This window comes from Oncorhynchus nerka, unplaced genomic scaffold (genome assembly GCF_034236695.1).
Source record: "Oncorhynchus nerka isolate Pitt River unplaced genomic scaffold, Oner_Uvic_2.0 unplaced_scaffold_1___fragment_2___debris, whole genome shotgun sequence".
Taxonomy (NCBI): domain Eukaryota; kingdom Metazoa; phylum Chordata; class Actinopteri; order Salmoniformes; family Salmonidae; genus Oncorhynchus; species Oncorhynchus nerka.
In genome coordinates, this window is record NW_027040482.1 from 10,966 (window position 1) to 34,342 (window position 23,377).

At 41.3% G+C, this 23,377-nt stretch overlaps 2 protein-coding genes across 3 annotated transcripts; both read left to right on the forward strand.

The window, feature by feature from the left end:
- The first annotated feature begins 121 nt into the window (after positions 1–121).
- Positions 122–17,273, forward strand: mob1a (MOB kinase activator 1A). Its single transcript, XM_029678157.2, has 6 exons — positions 122–383; positions 919–1,085; positions 4,859–4,952; positions 14,323–14,456; positions 14,555–14,718; positions 14,980–17,273. The coding sequence occupies exons 1-6, from the start codon at positions 370–372 to the stop codon at positions 15,055–15,057; spliced, it is 651 nt and encodes a 216-aa protein (XP_029534017.1). The 5' UTR covers positions 122–369; the 3' UTR covers positions 15,058–17,273.
- Positions 17,274–17,580: 307 nt separating this feature from the next.
- LOC115140083 (TRAF-type zinc finger domain-containing protein 1-like) lies at positions 17,581–23,145 on the forward strand. Of its 2 annotated transcripts, XM_029678154.2 has the most exons (12): positions 17,581–17,850; positions 18,230–18,266; positions 18,637–18,772; positions 18,903–18,956; positions 19,046–19,487; positions 19,672–19,971; positions 20,361–20,425; positions 21,079–21,324; positions 21,589–21,727; positions 21,882–22,089; positions 22,293–22,359; positions 22,451–23,145. In XM_029678154.2, the coding sequence occupies exons 2-12, from the start codon at positions 18,232–18,234 to the stop codon at positions 22,487–22,489; spliced, it is 1,731 nt and encodes a 576-aa protein (XP_029534014.1). In that variant the 5' UTR covers positions 17,581–17,850; positions 18,230–18,231; the 3' UTR covers positions 22,490–23,145. The 2 variants fall into 2 exon arrangements, with proteins under 2 accessions (XP_029534014.1, XP_029534013.1); XM_029678153.2 differs by lacking the exon at positions 17,581–17,850 and having other exon boundaries at positions 17,857–18,266.
- Positions 23,146–23,377: the final 232 nt, after the last annotated feature.

The window sequence follows — 23,377 nt, forward strand, 5'->3', positions numbered from 1 at the left end:
ATTGTGTAACTTCAGAGTTTGAACGTCCCAAGAAACCAGCATTTTAAGGACCGTATAAATACTGCTGAACCATCCATATTACAACAATTACTGAAGTCATTTCCATGAGAATCCAAATGAGGGCGACAAACGTACATGTCGGCAAAATGTTGCGCTAACTATCTACGTCAAAATATTATTTCTTCAGGGTACGATTACACTGACAAGTGAGAGAAGAGTTAGAAAGTTAGGAGACTTTTCACCAGGGAAGCTAGAAAGGCTGTATATTCACCAAACAACCAGTGAAACGTTCGATACGACAGTTCTTTTGAGCTTCGATATTCTTTGGTCTGCATTTGTCTTCGTTTTACGACCGAAACTAAGTTAACGATGAGCTTCCTATTGTAAGTAAAGCTTATATGTCACGTTTTTACTCGTAGTTAGCTAACGTTACCTAACTGGCTAGCTAGCTATGTTTGCATAACTTTAGATGCAGAAAGATATACTCATTAGTCATGATGTAACCACAGATTGTCATAGTTGTCGCTGTAACTTGTCTTACGTTTTAATATAGTTAGCTAAATGTGACTAACGTTACCCAGCTAGCTAGATGAGCTAACGTTAGTTAACTAAATAACACGACCATGTCACGTTATAGCTAGCTTAAGTTAAGTGTCACTGATGGGAACTGCTCATTGACGCATTTTTAGCATGTCGACAACTAACGTTAGTGAACAAGTTAACTAGCAAACAATTATATATAGCATGGGTTCCTTCCTGTTTTGTTGCTGTCTGCTGATTAGAGGACAGTGTTTAACAGGAAGACTGTCAGACTTGTATGATTTCATATCTGAGCAGTGAGCACATCTACTCATCACTAATAGCTCAAACATGGAACATCACAGTTTGACTCGAGCTCCCTCTCCTCCCTTGATCCAGTGGCAGTCGCTCGTCTAAGACCTTCAAGCCGAAGAAGAACATCCCAGAGGGCTCCCACCAATACGAGCTGTTGAAGCATGCAGAGGCAACGCTGGGGAGTGGGAACCTGAGGCAGGCTGTCATGCTGCCAGAGGGGGAAGATCTCAATGAGTGGATTGCTGTTAACAGTGAGTAAAGGGTGATTGAAGGAGGGTAGCACAAAATATTTCATTGACACCTGTTCTTAATGACAGCCTTTAGGTTTCACAGGTGACCACACCGTCTAGTAGCCTAGTGGTTAAGAGCATTGGTTCAGTAACCGCAAGGTCGCTGGTTTGAATCTGTTGTTGCCCTTGAGCAAGGCACTTAACCCTAATCGCTCCTGTAAGTGGCTCTGGATAAGCGTGTCTGCTAAATGACTCAAATAATGCACAATTTCTTCCAGAAAACTGGTTAAATTAAAAAATATTTTGGTATCCACATATGTATGTTTTTGGTTTGCATTTGAACAAAACCAAAAAAATTAGTAAATTATTCCAAATCTTACCTTATTCCACAAAGGAATCCTAAAATGTCCCGGACAATATTATTGGCATAAGTAATTAGAAATAATTCGATTTCAAGCACCTTTACTTTGGAATTGAACTCACCTGTGGTGTGTTGCAGGTGCCTGCAATATAAAAATCCCTCATTCAATGAGTTTGAATAGAGAAAATGACTCATTCTCATCTTGTTGCTGTGTGTACTTCAATGAACATGGAGAAAATGAAAGAAACCAGAGAATTATCTGAGGTCAGTCATACGCAAGATTGTAGACAAGCACGGACAATCTCGAGGCTACAAGTCCGTCTTCAGACCTTGATGTTTTTGTTTCCACTGTACGCAATGTCATCAAGATGTTTAAGGCCCATGCCACAGTAGCCAACCTCTCTGGATTTGGCCGCAAGAGAACTTGATGGATGATTGTAGCGAAGGATTGTTAGAATGGTGGAGAAAGCACCTCGATCAACTGGCGCACAGATTCAAGCTGACTATCAGAAAGAAGGTATCACAGTTTCATCTCGCACCATCCGTTGCCAACTCAATGAAAGGGGATTATATGGTAGGAGACCAATCTGTCCACAGGACATTCTCCCAGAAGGATTTTGGCATGTCTAGGTGTGTTGGCAAATTGCCACCAGGCTTTCCTATGTCTCTTTCTCCCCACTGCTGAGAAAGAGACATAAGAAAGCCCGACTGCAATTTGCCAAAACACACCTGGAAATGACAAAATCCTTCTGGGAGAATGTCCTGTGGACAGATTAGAGCATTTTGGTAAAGAATACCATATGTATGTTTTACAGAAAACAAAATGAAGCCTTTGTAGAAAAGAACACCTTCTCTACAGTCAAACATGGCGGTTCAGTGATGTTTTTTAGTTGCTCTGCTGCCTCTGGCACTGGGTGCCTTGAATGTGTGCATGGCATCATGAAATCAGGAGAATACCAAGGCATTTTGGAACGCAATGTTTGGCCCAGTATCGGAAAGCTGGGTCTCCTTAGGTCATTTGTCTTCCAGCAGGAGAATGACCCCCCCACAATACACTTCAAAACGCACCCAGGAATGGTTCAAGACAAACGCTGTACTGTTCTGAAGTGGCCAGCAATGAGTCAAGATCTAAATACCATTGAAAACTTGTGGAGAGATCTGAAACAGCAGTTGGGAGAAGGCACCCTTCACATCTGGTAGAACTGGAGCGGTTTGCTTAAGAGGAGGTCCAGTACAGAGGTGCAGGAAGCTCTGATGGTTATAGGAAGATCTTGATTGCAGTTATTTTGACCAATGGCTGTGCTAACAAATAAGTCTAGGGTGTCAATTTTGTTAATGCCATTTGTTTATTTTCTGATATTAAATGGATATATTAAGTTCTGAATCAAAAACAAAGGTTTAGTAATATTAACAGTGAAATGAAGAATTGCGGAGACTAAATACTTTGGTAAAAACTTTTTTTTAAGGGAAAATAGTGAGTTACTTGAAAAAAGTACAAGGCTGCCAATATACTTGACCACAACTGTGGGTGTGTCTGCACGCATTTGGAAAAGTATGCAGTTCACTTTTTCCACATTTTGTTACGTTGAAATTGTTTTGTCTCTCCCCTTCATCAATCTACATACACAATACCACATAATGACAAAGTGAAAACAGGTTTAGAAATGTTTGAAAATGTATAATTTTTTTATGTAAATGTTTTTTTTTTTTTTTAAGTATTCAGACGCTTTGCTATAAGACTAGAAATTGAGCTCAGGCGCATCCTGTTTCCACTGGTCATCCTTGAGATGTTTCTGTAACTGTCCACCTGTGGAACATTTCAATTGATTGGACATGATTTGGAAAGGCACCCTTCTGTCTATATAAGGTCCCACAGTTGACAATGCATGTCAGAGCAAAAACCAAGCCATGAGGTCGAAGGAATTCTCCATTGAGCTCAGAGACAGGATTGTGTCAAAGCACAGATCTGGAGAAGGGTACACAGTGACTTCCATCATTCTTAAAAGGAAGAAGTTTGGAACCACCAAGACTCTTCCTAGAGCTGGCCGCCCGGCCAAACTCTGCAATCGGGGGAGAAGGGCCTTAGTCAGGGAGGTGACAAAGACTCCAACGGTCACTCTTGACAGAGCTCCAGAGTTCCTCTATGGAGATGGGAGAACCTTTGAGAAGGACAACCATCTCTGCAGCACTCCACCAATCAGGCCTTTATGGTGGAGTGGCCAGACGGAAAGCCACTCCTCAGTAAAAGGCACATGACTGCCCGCTTTGAGTTTGCCAAAATGCACTTAGACTCTCAGACCATGAAAAAATAATTCTCTGGTCTGATGAAACCAAGATTGAACTCTTTGGCCTGAATGCCAAGCGTCAGGTCTGGAGGAATCCTGGCACCATCCCTACAGTGAAGCATGGTGGTGGCAGCATCATGCTGTGGGGATGTTTTTCAGTGGCATGGACTGGGAGACTAGTCAGGATTGAGGAAGAGATTAACGGAGCAAAGTACAGAGATCCTTGATGAAAACCTGCTCCAGGGTGCTCAGGACCTCAGTCTGGGGTGACCTTCCAACAGGACAACGACCCTAAGCACACAGCCAAGACAACGCAGGAGTGGCTTTGGGACAAGTCTCTGAATATCCTTGAGTGGCCCAGCCAGAGCCTGGACTTGAACCTGATCGAACAGCCTTGAAGAGACCTGAAAATAGCTGCAGCAACGCTCCCCATCCTACCTGACAGAGCTTGAGAGGATCAGCAGAGAAGAATATGAGAAACATGTCAAACTTGTAGCTTTGTGCCAAGGAAGACTCGAGGCTGTAATTGCTGCCAAAACTGCTATTTCAGTTTATTTTGAATACGTTTGCAAACTTTTTTTTTGTTGTGAATTTTACCCCTTTTTCTCCCCAATTTCGTGGTATCCAATTGTTGTAGTAGCTACTATCTTGTCTCATCGCTACAACTCCCGTACGGGCTCGGGAGAGACGAAGGTTGAAAGTAATGCGTCCTCCGATACACAACCCAACCAAGCCGCACTGCTTCTTAACACAGTGCGCATCCAACCCGGAAGCCAGCCGCACCAATGTGTCGGAGGAAACACTGTGCACCTGGCCACCTTGGCTAGCGCACACTGCGCCCAGCCCGCCACAGGAGTTGCTGGTGCGCGATGAGACAAGGACACCCCTACCGACCAAGCCCTCCCTAACCCGGGCGACGCTAGGCCAATTGTGCGTCGCCTCACAGACGGTTACGACAGAGCCTGGGCGCGAACCCAGGGACTCTGATGGCACAGCTGGCGCTGCAGTACAGCGCCCTTAACCACTGCGCCACCCGGGAGGCCATTTGCAAACATTTCTAAACCTGTTTTTACTTTGTCATTATGGGGTATTGAGGGGGAATAAACTATTGAAGCAATATTAGAATAAGGGTCTGTTCTCCGTTTCAGCTGTGGACTTCTTCAATCAGATCAACATGCTCTACGGCACCATTACTGAGTTCTGCACTGAGACCAGCTGTTCTGTGATGTCTGCAGGGCCCAGGTAAGATGGGCAGGGAGACAGACTATTCAAATGGAAAAGGAAATTCCACACACCTTTTTGCTGTGGATGAATTTGACCAACTTTTGGCTTAAGAACCTTCATCAGATGGACACATTCCATACATGTTCCCTATTTTTAATTTGTAGTATTCTCTGAAATGACCTGAAGAGTGATGATACTGTTCCACTTAAACAAAATTAAACTGCTTTGCAGATTTAACAGACAATCATATCAGTCAAAATATAACATTTCCAGTTCATGCTACAAAATCTACTTTATAAGAGGTTTTAAAAATGAAGTTCTATGACTCAATGACAGAGTAAGGCATTGTTGGCAGAATAGATGGATGCAGTTCAATGCATGGATTCATTTAATAAACCAATGCATGTTTGTAGTCCAACAAATATTGCTACCACAGCTGGCCTGGTACATCGTTTGCTTCCTCCAGCCATTCGGGATGCCCTGTTTCAGTTTCTATTACTTTATTTTGGACAAAAGCGGACGAATGTAACTAAGGTTGGGAATACCAACACGATCAAACTACCAAGGGAAATGATCACAAGTCAGTCATAACGTGGCTAATAGGCTAGCTTATCTATTTAGGTAGCTAGTCATGATGTAACCACAGATTGTCGCTGTAACTTTTGTCTTACGTTTAATACAGTTAGCTAAATGGGACTAACGTTAGATACTTTTTTACATATCGTGTAGCTAACTATGTGGACACTCTTTCAAATGTGTAGATTTGGCTATGTCAGCCACACCCTTTGCTGACAGGTGTATAAAATCAAGGACACAGCCATGCAATCTCCATAGACAAACATTGGCAGTCGATTGGCCTTACTGAAGCGCTCAGTGACTTTCAACGTGGCAAGCTTAAGATCAGCATGTGTCGGCTGGAGTGGTGTAAAGCTTGACACCATTGGTCTCTGGAGCAGTGGAAACGCGCTCTGTGTAGTGATGAGTCATGCTTTAACATCTGGCAGTCCGACGGACAAATCTGGGTTTGGCGGATGCCAGGAGAACATTACATGCCCCAATGCATAGTGCCCACTGTAAAGTTTGGTGGAGGAGGAATAATGGTCTGCAGATGTTTTTCATGGTTCGGGCTAGGCCCCTTAGTTACAGTGACGGGAAATCTTAACGCTACAGTATACAATGACATTTTACATGATTCTGTGCTTCCAACTTTTGTGGCAACAGTTTGGGGAAGGCCTTTACCATTTCAGCAATGCACCCGTGCACAAAGGGAGGTCCATACAGAAATGGTTTGTCGATAGGTGTGGAAGAATTTGTCTGGTCTGCACAGAGCCCTGACCTCAACCCCATCGAACACCTTTGGGATGAATTAGAACGCCGACTGCGAGCCAGGCCTAATTGCCCAACATCAGTGCCTGACCTCACTAATGCTGATTGGAAGCAAGTCACCCCAGCAATGTTCTAACATCTAGTGGAAAGCCATCCCACTAGAGTGTAGGTTATTATAGCAGCAAAAGGGGGACCAACTCCATATTAATGCCCATGATTTTGGAATAAGATGTTCGACAAGCAGGTGTCTGCATACTTTTGTTCATGTTGTGTAGCTGCTGGTTAGGATGATGACATTGGGTGAGTGGCCAACTTTGTCCCCCATATTGTTTTTCTGTGGAAGGCAAGACATGGTGTCATTTATTTAGCGAGCAAGAAATGTGAATCACTTTGCTAGCTAGCTAGGCTGAACTTGAACGACTGTCATCCGCAGTTTAGCATAGCTCTTAGTTGTCAATCAAATGTATTTAGCATTGTCAAATGGGCGGACAGGCAAGTTCCCCTTCAGTCGTCAAAACGTGGCTTGGGACAAGCATGCATTGGCGGGCAAGCAGGCTACTATTCCCCATTTAGCAGTGCAATTTTGACTGCCAACTACGAGCTGAATAAGTTTGAGGGTCTATCTACCGTTTCCTCGTTTAGATTTTAGATCGGTCTTTCTAACATTAGTTGATGTATAGGAAACTGAGGGAGAGAGAGCCTAGCTTTTCATGGTGGTTTGATCAATAGGACTGTAAAGTTTCCAAATGTAAGACCTATTTGCAGAAATCCATTCAGGTGTAGTTCGGCCTTTTGGCCATTTAAAATACATTTACAAAAATAAATCTAAAGTCTCACTGTTGCTACTGCCTGTAAACTCACAATCCAGTTAAAAGTGAATGATGGCAGGCCTATGTGGTAAATGGCTTATTTGCATATAGCCCTATTGTATCTCTGATTGGCTATGGCGCACCGGTCTGTGTAGACTCCTGTCCTGGGCAAGACGGATGTTTTATTTGCTGCAGTGTTTATTAATTGTCCAAAGGCATAGCCACATTCTCACTATATTACTATAGAACACAAATACCTTACTCAACGTCATTCCCAAACATTCTATGAATGTGTGAAAATGACATATTTAAGTGCTTGCTTGTCAGAATGTAAAAGGTGTAATATTCTTCCTGGGGGTCTATATTATCATAATACGATTTCATGTTGCTAAAACGCTGTCAGTTCCACTTAAACATGAATATGTTAGTTATTCACACGCCACTGCTATGGTCAGCTCAGGCCTGACTTCCCCCACACACACACACACACACACACAAATGTTACATTTTGCTACCTAATTTTAAACTTTTGTTCCTTGCATTAGTTTCACTTCATGTTTTTACAGTGTTAATGCAGTACATAACATACTTTCTGGAGTTTTCTGAGCCCATATTCACAAATCGTCTCGTATAATCTTATTCATTATGATTTAAAGGGGAAAATTAAGCCTAGATCATCAGTCCTTCTTTGAGACACTTTGTCAATTGATTCTTGTCAGCTAAAAAAACGACAAATGCAACAATTTCTAATATTTACTGTGTTACACTTTGAAAAAGAAATTCTGTAGGTCCTAGTCTATGGATTTCACATCACTGGGAATACAGATGTGCATCTTAGTCACAAATAACTTTTAAAAAAGAAGAAAAAAAGGTAGGGGTGTGGATCAGAAAACCAGTCTGTCACGAACCGGCTCAAAGCCCGTAACAAAGGGAGACAACGTGGAGATAAGGAGTAGCAAAATATATATTTATTAACTAAAGCAACTAAGTATAATATACAATGGTGTGTGTAATCAGTAATCAGTAGTGTAAGTGAGTGTTTTGCATGCATGAATGTGATAATGCAGGGTGTTGAAAGGTGCCAAAGCAAACAAACAAAAGGCCACCAAGAATCACAACACAATCTACAAAGGTGTCTGCATGGAGAGAGTCTCCTCCATGAATGTGGAAGAGGTCTATTTATCCTGGGAGACACCTGGCCCAGGTGTTTCCCATGTAGCTGACGACCCTCTCAACTCCGCCCACCGGCATCCTAATAAGGAAACAAGAACAAAGACAGAATACGGCAGACAGAGTGGGAGGGTCGTCACAAGTCAGTATCTGGTGTGACTGACATTTGCCTTATACAGCGTCTCCTTCGCATTGATTTGAGCAGGCTGTTGGTTGGAGCCTGTGGAATATTGTCCCACTCCTCTTCAATGGCTGTGCGAAGTTGCTGGATATTCCCTGGACCTGGAACACGCTGTTGTACATGTAGACCCAGAGCATCCCAAACATGCTCAATGGGTGACATGTCTGAGTATGCAGGCTATGGAAGAACTGGGTTATTTTCAGCTTTCAGGAATTGTGTACAGATAGATTTTTGCAACATGTGGCTGTGCATTATCATGCTGAAACATGAGAGGATGGCGGCGGATCTCAGGATCTCGTCATGGTATCTCTGTGCATTCAATTCTCTATTAACAGCTCTGGTGGGCATTCCTGCAGTCAGCATGCCAATTGCACACTCCCTCAACTTGAGACATCAGGGGCATTGTGTTGTCTGACAACCAAATTTTAGCATGGCCTTTAATTGTCCCCAGCACAAGATGCACCTGTGTAATGATCATGCTGTTTAATCAGCTTCTTGATATGCCACATTTTTCAGGTGGCTGGATTATCTTGGAAAACGAGAAATGCTCACTAACAGTGATGTTAACTTCTTGCGTTGAGCCATCCCGGATCCGGTATCGTGACTACAGCCTCAAGCTCATTACCATAACGCAACGTTAACTATTCATGAAAATTGCAAATGAAATGAAATTAATCTATTTGCTCTCAAGCTTAGCCTTTTGTTAACAACACTGTCATCTCAGATTTTCAAAATATGCTTCTCAACCATTGCAAAACAAGCATTTGTGTAACAGTATTGATAGCTAACGTAGCATTTAGCGTAGCATTTAGCGTTAGCATTCAGCAGGCAACATTTTCACAAAAACCAGAAAAAGCATTCAAATAAAATCATTTACCTTTGAAGAACTTCGGATGTTTTCAATGAGGAGACTCTCAGATAGCAAATGTTCAGTTTTTCCTGAAAGATTATTTGTTTAGGACAAATCGCTCTGTTTTCTGCGTCACGTTTAGCTACGAAAAAAAACCTGTATCCAGGATTGTGTAAATCTATCCGCAAGCTCATTAGCATAACACAACGTTAACTATTCATGAAAATCGCAAATGAAATGAAATGAATCTATTTGCTCTCAAGCTTAGCCTTTTGTTAACAACACCGTCATCTCAGATTTTCAAAATATGCTTTTGAACCATAGCTAAACAAGCATTTGTGTATTAGTATTAGCCTAGCATAGGATTATGCCTCTATTTCAGCATGCAACATTTTCCACAAAAAACAGAAAATATTTAAAATAAAATCATTTACCTTTGAAGAACTTCAGATGTTTTCAATGAGGAGACTCTGTTAGATAGCAAATGTTCCGTTTTTACAAAAAATATTATTTGTGTCGACTAATCGCTCCGTTTTGTTCATCACGTTTGGGTAAGGAAAAAAAATAATAATAAGTCATTATAATGCAAACTTTTTTCCAAATTAACTCCATAATATCGACAGAAACATGGCAAACCGATGTTTAGAATCAATCCTCAAGGTGTTTTTCACATATCTATCGACGATAAAATCCATCGTGGCAGTTTACTTTCTCTTCTGAAGAAATGGAACGCGCATGGACCTACAGATTACGCACACAGGACACCGGGCGGGACACCAGGTAAATGTAGTCTCTTATGGTCAATCTTCCAATGATATGCCTACAAACACGTCACAATGCTGCAGACACCTCGGGGAATAGACAAAGCGCGGGCTCATTCCTGGCGCATTCACAGCCATATAAGGAGACATTGGAACACAGCGCCTTCAGAATCTGAGGCATTTCCTGTACGAAACTTCATATTGGTTTCGCCTGTTGCATTAGTTCTGGGGCACTCACAGATAATATCTTTGCAGTTTTGGAGACGTCAGAGTTTTGTCTTTCCAAGGCTGTCAATTCCATGCATAGTCGAGCATCTTTTCGTGACATCAGCTTATGTCACAAAGTGCTGTACAGAAACCCAGCCTAAAACTCCAAACAGCAAGCAATGCAGGTGTTGAAGCACGGTGGCTAGGAAAAACTCCCTAGAAAAGGCCAGAACCTAGAAAGAAATCTAGAGGAACCAGGCTATGAGGGGTGGCCAGTCCTCTTCTGGCTGTGCTGGGTGGAGATTATAACAGTACATGGCCAAGATTTTAAAATGTTCATAGATTACCAGGGTCATATAAATATAATCACAGTGGTTGTCGAGGGTCAGCACCTCAGGAGTAAATGTCAGTTGGCTTTTCATAGCCGATCATTCAGAGTCTCTACCGCTCCTGCTGTCTCTAGAGAGTTGACTGGGAAAGGTAGCACGGCCGGTGAATAGGTCAGGGTTCCATAGCCGCAGGCAGAACAGTTGAAACTGGAGCAGCAGCACGGCCAGGTGGATTTGGGACAGTAAGGAGTTATCAGGCCAGGTAGTCCTAAGGCATGGTCCTAGGGCTCAGGTCCTCTGAGAAAAAAGAGAGCATACTTAAATTCATACAGGACACCGGATAAGACGGGAGAAACACTCCAGATATAACAGACTGACCCGAGCCCCCCGACACACACTACTGCAGCATAAATACTGGAGGCTGAGACAGGAGGGGTCGGGAGACACTGTGGCCCCGTCCGACGATACCCCCGGACAGGGCCAACCAGGCAGCATATAACCCCAACCACTTTGCCAAAGCACAGCCCCCACACCACTAGAGGGATATCTTCAACCACCAACTTACCATCCTGAGACAAGGCCGAATATAGCCCACAAAGATCTCCGCCACGGCACAACCCAAGGGGGGTGCCAATACTATGTTTGTCTTCAGGAAGGCAGTGAGTTGCTACGCAACAGCTTGTAATTGTTTTTTTGAGAGGAATGGGAGATTTGATATTGGCCAATAGTTTTTAATATTTTTTAGCTTTTGCAAGAGAGGCTTTATTACTGCTACGTTTGGTACACATCTGGTGGATAGAGTGCCGTTTTTCATTATTTTCAACATAGGCGGGCCAAGCACAGGAAGCAGCTCTTTCAGTAGTTTAGTTAGAATAAGGTCCAGGATGTAGCTTGAAGGTTTAGAGGCCATGATTTTCATCATTGTGTCGAGATCTAGTACTAAAACACTTGAGTGTCTCCTTTGATCCTAGGTCCTGGCAGAGTTGTGCAGACTCAGGACAACTGTGCTTTTGGAGGAATATGCAATTTAAAGAGGAGTCCGTAATTTGCTTTCTAATGATCATGATCTTTTCCTCAAGGAAGTTCATGAATTTATCACTGCTGAAGTGAAAGCCATCCTCTCTTGGGGAATGCTGCTTTTTAGTTAGCTTTGTGACAGTATCAAAAATACATTTAGGATTGTTCTTATTTTCCTCAATTAAGTTGAAAAAATAGGATGATCGAGCAGCAGTGAGGGCTCTTCGATACTGCACGGTACTGTCTTTCCAAGCTAGTCGGAAGACTTCCAGTTTGGTGTAGTGCCATTTCCGTTCCATTTTTTTGGAATCTTGTTCAGAGCTTGGGTATTTTCTGTATACCAGGGAGCTAGTTTGTTATGACAAATGTTTTTTATTTTTAGGGGTGCGACTGCGTCTAGGGTGTTACGCAAGGTTAAATTGAGTTCCTCAGTTAGGTGGTCAACTTCTTGCAGCTGAAATCCCGTTAACAGGATCAATTTGACAACAGCCAGTGAAAGTGCAAGGCGCCAAATTCAAACAACATAAATCTCAAAATTCCTCAAACATACAAGTATTATACACCATTTTAAAGATAAACTTGTTATCCCACCACAGTGTCCGATTTCAAAAAGGCTTTATGACGAAAGCATACCATCCGATTTATGTTAGGTCAGTGCCTAGTCACAAAAATACACAGCCATTTTTCCAGCCAAAGAGAGGAGTCACAAAAAGCAGAAATAGAGAGAAAGTCAATCACTAACCTTTGATTTTTATCAGATGGCACTCATAGGACTTCATGTTACACAATACATGTATGTTTTGTTCGATAAAGAAAATGTCCGTTTACATTGGCGCGTTATGTTCAGTAATGTTTTGCTTCCAAAACACCCGGTGATTTTGCAGAGAGCCACATATATTTACAGAAATACTCATCATAAATGTTGATGAAAATGGTTATGTTATGCGTGGAATTAAAGGTATACTTCTCCTTAATGCAACCGCTGTGTCGGATTTCAAAAAAGCTTTACAGCGAAAGCACACCAAGGAATAACAGCGCTTAGCCACCAAAACAAGCCATATAGATACCTGCCATGTTGTGGAGTCAAAAGAAGTCAGAAATAGCATTATAAATATTCACTTACCTTTGATTTTCATCGGAATGCACTCCCAGGAATCCCAGTTCCACAATAAATGTTTGTTTTGTTCGCTAATGTCCATTTATGTCCAAATACCTCCTTTTTGTTCGCTTTTAGTTCACAAATCCAAATTCACAAGGCGAAGGCATTTAGTCCAGACAACGTCAAAACAGTTCCATTACAGTTCGTAGAAACTTGTCAAACGATGTATAGAATCAATCTTTAGGATGTTTTTATTATAGATCTTCAATAATATTCCAACCGAACAATTCCTTTGTTTTTAGAAATGAAAGGGAACGCAGCTCGCTCTCACGGCCGCGTGTGTGACTTAGCTCATGGCATTCTGCCAGACCCCTTAGTCAAACAGCTCTTATTCGCTCCCCCTTCACAGTAGAAGCCTGAAACAAGGTTCTAAAGACTGTTGACATTAGTGGAAGCCTTAGGAAGTGCAATCGGACCAAATTTAAACTATCTTGGATAGACATTTAGTTGAAAAACTACAAACCTTCAGATTTCCCACTTCCTGGTTGGATTTTTTTCTCAGGTTTTTGCCTCTCATATAGTTCTGCTATACTAACAGACATCATTCACACAGTTTTAGAAACTTCAGTGTTTTCTATCCAAATCTACTAATAATATGCATATCTTAGCTTCTGGGCCTGAGTAGCAGACCATTTACTCTGGGCACCTTATTCATCTAAGCTACTCAATACTGCCCCCCAGCCCAAAAAGGTTAACTGATTTTTGACTACCTTTGGTGTGTGGAGGGAGTCTGGAAGGGCATCTAGGAATCTTTGGGTTGTCTGAGAATTTATAGCATGACTTTTGATGATCCTTGGTTGGGGTCTGAGCAGATTATTTATTGCGATTGCAATGTAATAAAATAGTGGTCCGATAGTCCAGGATTATAAGGCAAAACATTAAGATCCACAACATTTATTCCATGGTCCAGAGTATGACTGTGGCAGTGAGTTGGTCCGGAGACATGTTGGACAAAACCCACTGAGTCGATGATGGCTCCGAAAGCCTTTTGGAGTGGGTCTGTGGACTTTTCCATGTGAATATTAGTCACCCAAAAAATGGAATATTATCTGCCATGACTACAAGGTCCGATTTAAGAACTCAGTGAGGAACGCTGTATATGGCCCAGGAGGCCCTTAAACAGTATCTATAAAAAGTGATTGAGTAGGCTGCATAGATTTCATGACTAGAACATCAAGAGACGAAAAGTTTTTTATTTTTTTATTTTTTTTTGTAAATTGAAATTTGCTATCGTAAATGTTAACACCTCTGCCTCCGCTTGTCTCTTATGCTCTTTTCCAGCTCCTGAATCTTACTCTAGTATACTCTCTACTAATCATTTATGGTAAATCTCTTCTAAGAACAGAAAGTAAATCTGTGCGCTGGTAAAAATGCTTTGTGTCTAATAGGACAACCTTTTTATACCCCAAACTGGGTCTTGTTAGGAAGATGCCCTCTTCTAGCCATGTGTGACTGTCCAACAAACAGTGATGATGAATTATGCCAAAAACATTCAGAGGAAGCCATAAAGTGAAATTATTAAAACTAAACTAAAATTCTTATTCCATCTCGCTATTGGTCCATCTCTACCTCTCTCAAGGTATGAATACCACTGGGCGGATGGCACCAACATCAAAAAACCCATCAAGTGCTCTGCTCCCAAGTACATAGACTACCTGATGACCTGGGTGCAGGATCAGCTGGATGATGAGACACTCTTCCCGTCCAAGATAGGTTAGTTAAATTCGCTTTGTATAAATTTGAAACCTTTATAAATTTAGCCTAGACCTTTTGGCTTTTAGATAATAGAACTCTCGCTCTGTCTCCCTTAGGAGTGCCCTTTCCCAAGAACTTTATGTCCGTGGCCAAGACTATTCTGAAGCGCCTGTTCAGAGTCTATGCCCACATCTACCACCAGCATTTTGACTCTGTGATGCAACTGCAGGAGGAGGCTCACCTCAACACCTCCTTCAAACACTTCATCTTCTTTGTCCAGGTGCAACTGCTAATACATTCCAAATATCAAATGTTCTCTTTATTGCTGTTTAGAAATGATTGTCATGATTCTATCAGAGGAGTCTTGTCATAAATCATGCCTCCATGAATGTAGTAAATAGTATTCTATTCCAATTGATGTATTGTGCAATTATAATTCATGGTTAACAGGCATACTTGTTACTATCCTGTGTAAATATAGTATAGCAGGTAAAAAGTTGTTTGATTACATATGGCTTGTGTGGTATTTTACTGTGTGTAGGAGTTCAACCTCATTGATCGTCGTGAGCTGGCCCCTCTGCAGGACCTCATTGAGAAACTGGGCTCCAAGGACAGATAAACACCTCCGTCTCTCGCTCTCTAACCCCCCCCCCCCCTGGCTTTCTGTAACTTCTTCACTTGGCCTTTTCTTTCTCCCTCCATTAATTTACCTGTATGTTTTCTGTTCTAGTGTTTTGCTCTCTCCCTCTAGTTGTCTGACATTGTTTCAGAGCTTGTTTTGTTAAAGCTCACTCTAGTCTTTAAGGTAAGATACCAGGGTGTAGTATATGAAATGTATTTTTTTGGTCGTTTTTGTTAAACAAATTCTATAATTGGGACCTACTGACCTGAACTGTGGACCAATATAATTTAGGAGTTTAAATGGAAACCAACATTTCTTTCCTATAGGATTTACAAGCACATAAATTAAAAAAAAAAAAAAAACATGTTAACTATCATGTTTTTAGTCAATGTACTTAAATACTGTTTTTTGGATCTTGTATCTGGAACAGTTTTTGTATTTTAGATTTTTTTCCACTTAAGATGAACAAAGTTGCAAAAGTCAGGGGATATTGACCAATAAATATTTGCAGTGTCACTTGATATACTTGTGAAATAGATAATCTTCCATAGTTCATAAACAATCAGTGATCATATTTTTATGCTTGACTTAACTGCTTAGTTGTTATAAGGTATTTTAAGAGAACTCATTCAAGTATCAGAGGATGACATTTTGAAAACAAATGAAATGTAGTATAATGTGAATATTTTGATCTTTCTCATTTCACTCAAATGGCACAAAATGTGCCTCAGTTATGTTTTTACTATGTCAAATTACTTGGATGTCTTTGTCCTTATGCTGGTACTTAATTGTAATATCAAGTCAATTCTTGTTTTATTGTTTATTAAACATACCTTTACTCAAGCATGCAATAATAGCAATAGTGCTCGCACCAATACATGACAAGGTTGAGTGTGTGATAGGTCATTTTTTTATGTGATATTTTTTTATATATTTTTGTCTTATCTGAGTGTGACATGTTAACTCACCCTAGTCCTTATGTGTTCAATCCAGGCACAGTGCTAAAGCAGTAGGGCTGTTGGTTGTGCCACCTTGACGCAAATTAAATGGATCATATTCCATCCAAATTCCTTGCCACAAATGGAATATTATTTATAAAGAAAAAAGCTATTAGTATTTACCCTCTTCCTGATCTGGACTGAGTATAAAGGTCTAGGTGCTACTCCATTTGATACCTTCGACATGCTCTGAAACCTTCGTGACTTAAGTTTTTTTTTTTTCCTCCTGCTGTGGGCTGGATGAGTTAATGTGTAGTTCATACATGCATAATCGATGAGCAGAATTACTGTCTTACCTCAATTAGCCACGAAATCCCAAGTTTAAAACAGACTGTTTTATGGAATCAGTGCTGTGCCATTTTCCCCCAAGTGGGCCAGTCCCCTAGCAATTTGAGTTCAACCAATGAGCTCCAGCCCCTTGCCATATGAGTGACAGCTAGCAAGAGGCACATCATGCACATACAGCAAAGTGAGAGGGTCAATGACGTGTTGCACATACTTGATGTAGTATGTCATTTTTGGGGACCACTTGGCTCATTAGTGCTACTTTCAGAACTACTGGCAAAAATTATAGAAAAGTACAGGAGAATCTTTAATTTAATACAATGTAAATGTTTTTTTACACAGCTTATCTCTTTTGGCCCCTTGGTTGGAAAATACATCTGTGTAAAAAATATGGTCTACTAGTCAATACATGGTTTTAAGCAATTGTAAGATTGGTGTTTCTTTTACAAATCTCCAGCGTGTTTGTAACAAGTTTTCCTAATATGTGCTTATGTTTGATCTGTCTGGATAAAGTCACCTGATATACCGCCAGTATGTGTGCTTATAGATTTGATTATGTTCAACATTGATTTTCAATGTGCTGTTACATTCCCCATAGGCAATGATGCTGGGAATAAGACAATACACCATATGTTTCTGGAATAAGTCAAGTGTAGTTTTTGGAGTTACATTTTTCATATTGCTGTTGAACAATTCCTTTAACTTTGGTTAAAGGAATTTTAAAAAGTGTAACTTTAATATATATATATATATTGGAGGTAATTTGTGGGCAATGTGATTGTTACAATGCTCAATGTGAGTCCAATACTCTGCTGTAAATAGGATAATTTACAGAACATTTATCTGAACAAAACTGTGCCTTTTTTTAAATGTCTGAAATTACATTATTCATAGCAGAATAGCTTAATTAACATTAAATGAATTTGTGGAGATTCTGTTTGTATTGAAATTATTTTAAATGGTTGAGTTTTTTTAAAGACTAAATGACACCTTTTCTTGATAATAACCCATCTTGACCATTCACTGCTTCCACTCTCCCTCTGCCTGGCATAAGATCACATCTACTACTTTTAACAACCACTCCCATCAATATGTCCTAGTCTATTGGTTATCAAAATCAACATGGTCAATTAAATGTCCGAAGACAACATTCACAAATACTATTCATTTTGACGAAGTGTTTGTTGACCGTTTTCGGTGGTGGTCTCATTGGTCAACAGTATTTTGATTAGCGAATCAGATACTAGATACTTGTGCGTCACTTGGTAGCTGCTTTCAGGAAACGCTTGCTAACATGGTTTGCATGAACTATCTTGGAAATCAGAAAGCTAGCTAGGGTGAAACTAAAACAAAGTAAGCAGCATAAGGGCTTTCTTGTCTCTCGAAGTTTATTCTGACATTAGCTATTGAAAACAGCGATTTAAAGCCTCATCTTTAGCTAGCTACTAGCCAACGAACGCCTAGCTACCAGCGAAGTAAACAAGGGACCAAGTCACAGCAGCAGGAGGTATCTAACTTTCTCATTCATAGATAAGGGTATATGTGGCTAAATCGAAGCTATCGGCATTGAACAGAAACGATAGCTAACTACGTTGCATATTTGCTTGGTCATTGTCAACCAAATGACGGTACAAAATGGGAACGTTTTCGAGCTAGCCTGTGTGCTAATTATCGAACGTTAACGATAGATTATTTTGGGAAGAGAACTAGAGAACAATACTGAGAACTAGCTAGCAATAATGTGGGTAGTTATTGCTATCTAACAAACTAGGTATAACAGGAGATCTTTGATGCCACAGATTTCTTCAGTGGATTGGTTGCCACCCCAGTTTCGAATGTCACTTGGCAATTGTATCCTCTTTTCTCCCTTTTTATGTCCCTGCAAGCCATGGCAAATGAAAGCACACAGTTCTGTGCCAATTGGTAAGTACGCTTTTATTAAAAATAAAAAAAGTATGTGGACACCCTTAGTCGATGAATTGGACCGCCGACTGCAAGCCAGGCCTAATCGCCCAATATCAGTGCCCGACCTCACTAATGCTGTTGTGGCTGAATGGAAGCAAATCCCTGCAGCGATGTTCCCAGAAGAGTGGAGGCTGTTATACCAGCAAAGGGGGGCCAACTTCATATCAATGCCCATGATTTTGGAATGAGATTTTTGACGAGGTGTCCACATACTTTTGGTCATGTAGTGTATGAAGATTCAGGCAAATTGAGAAGTAGGCACAATGTTAATAGATACATTCTGTCTGACTCCTCTTTCTTGCTCCTTTTCGTCTCTCTCACTCTCTAGTCAGCATGACATTCCAGAGGCTAATTTCACTACTCATGAGAGTCACTGTCGCCGGAATATTGCTCTGTGTGATGTATGCCAAGAGCCAGTGCCCCGTTCAGATCTGCAGCAGCACAAGGAACAGGAGCACATGCAGGTATGGTGCTAAAGATGGAGCGGGTTGGAGCCGGGAAGTGGGTGAACTAGATACTTGAGTGAACATCATCCCAAAGTTTCTGTACAATTGTTATACAGGAGGCTTCACAAACATTTTATTTTAATTTCAGGTGAAATGTAAGTGCGGTTTAAAGATTGAGAAAAGCCTCATGGAATCCCACCGGGTATGTACAACTTGTATTAGAATGGAGACCATGTGATGGTCACAGATTATGTATTTCTTTGCATTTTCATCTGTCCTCCTCTTTTCCAGAGATCTGAGTGCAATCAGCGGATGGTGCCGTGTCAGTACTGTGAACTGGAGCTGGTTTTCAGTCATTCCAAGGAGCATGAGGATTATTGTGGGACGCGCACAGAGCCCTGTCAATTCTGCAAGTGCAATGTAATGTTGAGGGAGCAAGCTGTCCATCCAGCCTTGTGTGGTAGCCTCACACCACCTCAAGAGAGAAACAACAGCCGGGCAACTCTCAGCCCAGCAGAGACCCAGTCTCCAGGAACATGGTTTGAATCTCATTCCATCCGTAACCTGCTGAGGGCCCAGGAGGGAGAAGGCCACAAGAACAACAACGCCAGTGCGTCTGACCGCAGGGCCCTACCACGGCCACTGGAGGCCAGAGTGCACAACAGCACCCGGGGGCAAGTGGGCCAGGGAGGAAGGGGGAACATTGCCCCTAGGAATACAGACTTCAGCCACTGTAAGCCTGCCAATGGCTCATACAAAGTGTTCAAGTTTTCACATTACCCTCAAAAAATTACACACATTTACTTCAACTTAGTCTGGTATTGATAAAATGCCCTGGCCTATATTAAAGTAGAAAACTGTTTAATTGAATAACTTTTTTGTGTGATTGTAAAAACATCTCATGTGTTGTCACCCAGTGCTGGAACAGGAAGCTGCAGTGCTGGGCAACAACAATAACAGCATGGCATCATTGGCATGGCCTGCAGACAAACCACTGGGCGAAGACTCTGCCAGCCTGGACTACCTTCTGGCCCTTAGCCTGCAGAGTGATGGAGACACAGGGGATGTAGGGGGAGGAGCGGGGGCATTGTGGACAGATGTCTGGGACCACAAATTTGGAAGGATGTCCAGCAGCGGCTCTATTATCTCTCCCCCTAATAACAACTACCAACATATCACCACTGGCACCATTACAGCATCAGAACATGACCAGACAGGTCAGATGATCAACTAAAATACCAGTTATTGTCCTTGTTTGAAACCCCACCTCTTTAAGGAATACCTAGGATAGGATAAAGTAATCCTTCTCACCCCCCTTAAAAGATTTAGATGCACTATTGTAAAGTGGCTGTTCCACTGGATGTCATAAGGTGAAAGCACCAATTTGTAAGTCGCTCTGGATAAGAGCGTCTGCTAAATGACTTAAATGTAAATGTAATGTAAATGTTTGTTTTCATGTGAGATTGATATTTTTACAGTATGTTGCCCTCCTCTCCCTTTTACATTTGGACTTTCTTCAACCCTGTCATGATTTAAAAACAAGTTCGGAATAAAATCATATTTCTTACTTTACCAATTATTTCTCTGCTCTTTTTCTCCCACGTAGACACCATGTTGCCCTGTGAGTTCTGTGAGAAGCTGTTTCCTGAAGAGGACCTCATTTTACACCAGGTTAGAAGGATATTTTGCTGCTTAGCCTACAAGTCACGCTAACGCCATGGAGGCTGAGCCTGAACTGACCAGGGAATCAATTTCCTTTACATGCGAGCAGCAGTTGGTTATAAACTCATGCCCCTTATTCCTTTACTTTGAGTGCACATTGTTTCGTTGCTCTTGTTTGCTCCCTCTGGACTAGTTTCCTAGAATCTCCTCCTGAGTACAGTTAATTATTATTTTTGTTTTTGACCATTTGTTTTCCATTGTTTTTCTACAGAACTCAGTCAAGTCAATATACATTCCCTCCCCACACACACAAATCCACATACATTCATTCTCACAGAGGGATCCACAAACTAAGCACGAAGGCAAACAATCTATCCAAAACAAACTGACATGCAGAAACAACACAAAAACAATTCATTATTGGTCACTGTCCAGTTTGTGTCTTGCACTTGGTATCTCCCCCATCCCCTTTAAGAACATAATTATTTAATGTAAATAGTTATTGAAGAATGCCACAATGTGTGACTGTTAGTAATTTTCCATCTCAGGACTGATCGATAGTGTGTATCATGTGGTAATCACCTGAGGGTAGCTAGCCACGACCTATCTGGTTAGCAGAAATACATTATTTTCCCCTCACACCTGTCTTTGTTGTCTTTCAGACTGGCTGTAGTCCTGCCTCAGCCTTTGCATCTTTCAGCAAGCGACCTCCATCTCCATGCTACGATGGCAGGATTGCTAGGGGTGCTGGTGGTCTTCTGCACATCCCACCTGACACCCCTAGCTTCCCCCGTTCAGTCTCCCCGCTTTCCTACAGTCCACCTGCCAGTCCACTACAGAGAGACGTGGTCATTCCCTGTGAGTTCTGTGGAGTAGCCCTGGAGGAGGCCGTTGTCTTTCACCACCAGGTACATCATTTACAGTGCAAGAGATGGTGCTGTATAATGTAGATCATGTTCAAATAGTGTATGCCATTAAGGTCAAATAGTCCTGTCACATTACCAATGAGGGTGAAAACGGATGTTTTGACAGAGGTAGAAAAAAATCTGATAACACTTTGCTCCCATTCCTGTGTATTAACATTGCAATTACTACAGTATTTTCATTGCGCTAACATGCTGTTCCATAGTAATTACCTAGTAATTGAGTATATCCTGACACTTTGTTTACAGGATAAATGTGACCTCCGACCTCGCACGGCTCCCTTAGTGGATAAGGTCAACAAAGTGTCCTTTCAAAAACCATCTCTTCCTCTCAAAGAGAGCCATGGATGGAGCTCCTCTGAGGTGCAGAGGAGAATTAAGCACCAATGTAAGACACTGAACCCCACGTTCACCAATGCACAATCTTTTTGAACTGATCACTGATTTCTTTAAAACAAAGTCGATGTTGCTTGGGTTCCATCTATCCACCTATGTAAAATTTTTACATCAAATCTTGTGTGTGCACATGCTTGCGTCTAAAGTGGTCCCCTTGGATGGGCTGGACAGAGAGAAGCCCCAGGTGCAAAGCCCAAATGAATGGCAGAGAATCCACAGTGTGCTACCCATTCCAGGGAAGATCTCAAACTGTGATCCTCAGGTGAAGAACAGGCCCCAGCATGGGAATGAGGCAGAGGGGGGCCACTTGCTATTCAGTGAAGGCCACAAATCCAACTCTGCAGCAGCTGTGGGGTAAGAAAAATGACACTTGCTGTAATAATGTAATCTTAACATGTGTTTAATTTGATTTGGCACAACTTCATTTGAAATTGTTTGGGTACATCATATTTGGATTACATCTTGTGTTACAGAACTAGGGTTGAAAGTGTTCTCTTTTGTATAATATAGTGCTAAGGCTTCCAAATGTAATGAAATATGTTGTATCCATCTGCCAGACCTCCCCTAAGAGAAAACAATGAGGGACCAAGGATTAAAGGACCAAGGAATGCAGGGCCATCAAAGGTAAATAATCCTTATGTCTTTAGAGCCTCTATGGTGGCTATAATTATTTGTTTATAGTTTAATGTTTTTCTGTATCAACATTCATTTATAGGTGCCTAAGAAGCAAAACAAAGAACAGGAAGATGAGTGAGGGCAAGACTGTCGATGGAAAGAGCTGCAGACAATCACCAAAGGCTTTTTCTGTGTGCTGTAGTCTGTCACTCTAACAGTGGTGGCGTTACTGGCTGGCTACATTGCCGATGCCTGCCAGATCTCACTACACTTGGGAAGGTGTTTAACATATCAGCAAACCACAAATTGTATAACAATCTGATGCCAGATTGTGCATCAGAAGATGTGGCGCAAACCAGTGGTTGATGCAATGCAATGTAGTCCTCCTGGAACATGACCAGAGTCTCTTTATTGCCTGTGTGTGTGTTTCTGTATGTTTCAGTTGCTCTTTCTTTTTAAAGTCTAAAGAGTGAAACTTAAATATTTGAATGATTCCAATAGTTTGTAATATAACTTTCAGCTTTTTGTAATCTTTTAAACTTTTAATATAAATTGTATAGAATTTAGGAAACCCACCTTAATATACTCTTTAAAAACCTATGTAAAATGTGTACAGGTATGTAAGAAATCTTAAAGCTCCACAAAGAAATTGTACTCTTCACTGAATAATGCAAAATCAATTACACATACAGTATCAAAGCATTATTTGTATTTCGGGCTGCACCTATTGAACTGTTTGTTTTTTGTATGCTTTGTGATATTATCTTCATACTTTTAATAAATCCTTAGTATCAATGTTTTGGTGCTTGTGGATGACTGTTAATGTAAAAGAGTGTCCTCAATACTAAGTATTAATCACATCGCTATTTTCCTAGAATCAAAATGGGCTATAATGCTTTGAACCCTCCACATGTAAAAAGTGCACATATCACATATGTTGCTGGTTACTGCAGTGTGACCGGAGTGAGCTTTGCACGATTCAAATGAGTATTTTGTCAATGGTACTCTATTTTCCCCTTCCTTAGAG

What these genes read in the sequence shown, in the direction of transcription:
- mob1a (XM_029678157.2), top strand. An exon ending in TGAGTGGATTGCTGTTAACA is followed by an intron (nt 1,086 to 4,858) that starts GTGAGTAAAGGG and finishes TCTCCGTTTCAG; the next exon opens with CTGTGGACTTCTTCAATCAG. An exon ending in GTGATGTCTGCAGGGCCCAG is followed by an intron (nt 4,953 to 14,322) that starts GTAAGATGGGCA and finishes ACCTCTCTCAAG; the next exon opens with GTATGAATACCACTGGGCGG.
- LOC115140083 (XM_029678153.2), top strand. Translation starts at nt 18,217, where the DNA reads ATGTCCCTGCAAGCCATGGCAAATGAAAGCACACAGTTCTGTGCCAAT. An exon ending in GAATACAGACTTCAGCCACT is followed by an intron (nt 19,488 to 19,671) that starts GTAAGCCTGCCA and finishes GTTGTCACCCAG; the next exon opens with TGCTGGAACAGGAAGCTGCA. An exon ending in GAGGAGAATTAAGCACCAAT is followed by an intron (nt 21,728 to 21,881) that starts GTAAGACACTGA and finishes TTGCGTCTAAAG; the next exon opens with TGGTCCCCTTGGATGGGCTG.